Genomic DNA, 3,617 nt, shown 5'->3' on the forward strand with positions numbered 1-3,617 from the left:
CTGTACACATGTACAGTGGGGGGGGGGGGGATATTTAGTCTTTCATAGTTGAGGTCTAACTATGATGTTAATTACAGGCCTCTCATCTTTTTAAGTGGGAGAACTTGAACAATTGGTGCTGACTAAATATTTTTTTCCCACTGAAGCAAACTTAATATATAGAGCTAATATTGGCAAAATCTTTGTGTGAGGGCAGAGGAAAGAATTTTGCTTCAGAGGCAGATTGTTAATGTTAGTGATGGTAAAAGTTTGACGTTGTCCCCACTGTCTCTGAAAGTAAAACACTGCTGAATTTACAAGTTGCTGTGTGCTTTCTCCTGGTTGTTGTTTTACAATGATATTATTTATGAATAATGTAGCCAAATTTTTTACTTAAAATTTTGAAGACATCTTTTACCGCTCCCTGAGAACCACGGTTCACTTTCTGGGAGTGCTGCGTGCGAGTGACGGGGGTTGCAGATGGGTGACAGCCGGTAACAAAAAAACATAAATAGCAATGAGTCAGGTTATGATTTGAATCAGTAGCTACATTTTAAATCCAACGAAAGCAAGATTGTTATCAAATAAATTGGACAATAATCTGGCTATTTAGTGATATTTCCACAGTTGTGGTCTTGAAATAAAATTCAGAGTCCTCAATGTCCGAGACCGAGACAAGACGAGTACAAATGCTGTCGAGTCCGAGACGAAACCAAGACCATCAAAAAGTGGTCTTGAGACCGGTCTTAAGACCAAGACTGGTTTCAAGTACTACAACACTAATAGTAACCTTTGTTAATCAGACAGCATGAATGTAATATTTGACTGTTCATTACTTATTTTTATTGTGACTATAAAAAGTCCACACATTTGTAACTTGTAACAAAAAACAGGCCTTTCAACAGCTGTTAAAAGGCCTGTTTTTGTGATGTAAAAAGACGAAACCATTGTAAACCATTTTCCCAGAAAGAATGCATATTGCCCACCACCTTTCATGACGGAAATTAATACTGAGAATATATTTTGAGAAATGCGTTAAAATAACATTATTCACAACTTTGAGTGATATTTTGCTGACAGAGTTGCCTTCAAATATGACAAATGTAAACAAATACGTGGTGCAATCTGTTGGTGTTCAGAATATGAGTTGTGGAGCCCTTTCAGCCAGTACCACTTTTTTAGAACAAACACTTTTTTAAATATTTGCAAAATAACTGAACAATAGCCTTTTTTGTGTGTTTATATTTTTATGATTGGTTGGCTATGGTGACCTCTTGAATTGGGTTGACTCTTAAAGTTAATGAATTGTAGGTGTACACATGGTTCATAGGATATTTTTCTAACAGACATGGAAAAAACCATTATTCATAATGACGTAATGCTTTGGTTGGTCAGATGGTTTGATGTCTTAGGCCCAAGTTGGCCTGTGGACCACCAGTTGAGACTCAGTAACCTTTTAAAGCTGATTGTTTACGGTGTGTTCTCTGCAGGGGTTCTGTGTGCCATGCTGGCCATTGCAGACACAGTGAAAGCAGAATCAGCGCTGGCGGTGCACACGCTCAGCAGCATGGGCATTGAAGTGGTCATGATTACCGGAGACAACAGGCGCACGGCCAAAGCCATAGCAGCACAGGTGGGGATCAGAAAGGTGTTTGCAGAAGTGCTGCCGTCACATAAGGTGGCAAAGGTGCGGGAGCTGCAGGAGCGAGGCCATCGAGTGGCCATGGTGGGAGACGGCGTCAACGACTCGCCTGCGCTGGCCTGCGCTGACATCGGCGTTGCCATTGGCACCGGCACAGACGTGGCCATTGAAGCTGCTGACATCGTCCTGATCCGAGTAGGTGATCGTGCAGAGGTGAGGTTTAAATGTGTCTGAATTAGCAACATTGTTAAAGATGAGCAAAGAGTCTCAGGACTGTAACCTCAATACGAAAGTTCCTACAAAACTCTCCCAATTTGCAAATCACAGTGTCACTTGACACTTTTCTTAAAGTAGACACATTTAAATAATTCAACTGGGGTCTATATAAAGTGGAAATGCAATGTTTTGATCTGAAGTCCTTTTAATTTTATCTTTACCAGCCCTTATGTCACCTCTTTTGAGGTTTGTCTCAAAGTTTGTCTCAAAGCAGCTCGTTTCCTTTAAAGGAGACCAATTATGGGTCCTAGAAATGTTTATGGTATGTCTGTGGGCTATCCAGACCATGTTCATTCAATTTAATGCACAAAATAATTCTCAGGTAATAAAATTTCCCATTTTCTAGTTCTGCCTGCTCTGTTTATGTTAATGAGCTCTGTTGGTAACGCCCTCCAAAAATCTGTTGACATTAACTCCGCCCTCCAAAGCCAGCGTTTACGTTAGCATGGCTAATAATAGCAGAAGCTCTGTTGTACAACCATATGAGACCCAGAGGCAGAGTCGGTCGCAGCTTCTTTCCTTTTTTTTTCTCCCTCCTCTGCTCTGCGCTCACTCTGCATGCTGTTACCAGAGCAGGGAGCAGCAGCGGTCAAAATACCTCAGAAACTCAAACAAATAAGCTTTAACAAGGCTTTAATAAGCTAAACAATAGAGGTACATGAGAAAACATGTTCATAACGAATGAAAATAAATAAATAATTAAAATTGTGTCCGTGCCGGTCTGAAACCCTGGTCTCCCACTCTCTGGTCCAACACTCTACCCATTGCCCTATTGGAGGCTTGTTGTGAACTAAGCTGCACATCACACAACAACAACAGTGATGGCTTTTTATACTGAGGAGGAGGAGCTTCACCCGGGGTTTGCTAGATAAGGGGCTGAACGCAGGTTCTGGTGGGTTGTCGTACGGCTTGTGGCATCACAAAATGACAGAAGTATAAAACTTGTCGTTAATATACATTAAAAATACATTTACTTACAGTAAATATGCCCCTGGGTGCATTTTTTTGGTCCTTGGACTGTTTTTTAAGAAGTACATACCCAAAGTTGAGTAAAAAAACGTTTAAAAAGTGAATTTTGTATAATTGGTTCCCTTTAAATACAGCTTCATGCCCGCCTCCCTCCAGCTTACAAACTGGTTCATTCTAAGTTGATAAAATGGGCACTGTCTATCTAGCAGCACAGAAACATTTTATGCACAAATTAATTAAAAAATGTCAACAAAGGAAAACTTGTCCATCCAGCCTTATGTTGGAGCCAGAGACTGACTGAGAGCAAAAGGAGAATGAAGATGATGAAACTGTAGTTGGGAAGCCCCATATATTATTTGTCAGTTCTGTTGCAAATAATTTGATGTAATAGTACAGAAAACTTTATAGAAAACAGAGAAATTTGAACGGGTTGCAATATGTCCTAAGAGAATGAAAAGATGTCTTTGCAGTACCAGGAGAGACTAAATTCAACTTTTCTGCTGATGACCCTGTTGCAGTCAAAGTAAACTTATGATTTATGCATTTTGCTTGTACTTATATGTGAGGTTGCGTTTATTAAAAGTACTGTCAATGAGACATTTTTAATCATCTAAGAAATGCTGTAAATTCCCAGTAACATGTTTAATTTGCATTTTTTTCTTTCTTACGACATTTTAAAAGTTCGCTCACAATTTACATTACAAGTGATGCCAAAAATTCCTGTATTTTTTCAGGTCGCTATATATATATA

At 39.5% G+C, this 3,617-nt stretch overlaps 1 protein-coding gene across 3 annotated transcripts in view; it reads left to right on the forward strand.

The window, feature by feature from the left end:
- The window catches only part of atp7b (ATPase copper transporting beta), a gene marked incomplete at its 5' end in the record, with an annotated part of 37,297 nt that overhangs the window by 30,620 nt on the left and 3,060 nt on the right, over nucleotides 1–3,617 (forward strand). For 2 of the 3 annotated variants that reach the window (XM_014012010.1, XM_014012012.1), the window contains 1 exon segment: nucleotides 1,470–1,834. In XM_014012010.1, the coding sequence (XP_013867464.1) occupies nucleotides 1,470–1,834 (365 nt within the window). 3 annotated transcript variants of the gene reach the window in all.

Source organism: Austrofundulus limnaeus, unplaced genomic scaffold (assembly GCF_001266775.1).
Source record: "Austrofundulus limnaeus strain Quisiro unplaced genomic scaffold, Austrofundulus_limnaeus-1.0 Scaffold87, whole genome shotgun sequence".
In the NCBI taxonomy this organism is placed as follows: domain Eukaryota; kingdom Metazoa; phylum Chordata; class Actinopteri; order Cyprinodontiformes; family Rivulidae; genus Austrofundulus; species Austrofundulus limnaeus.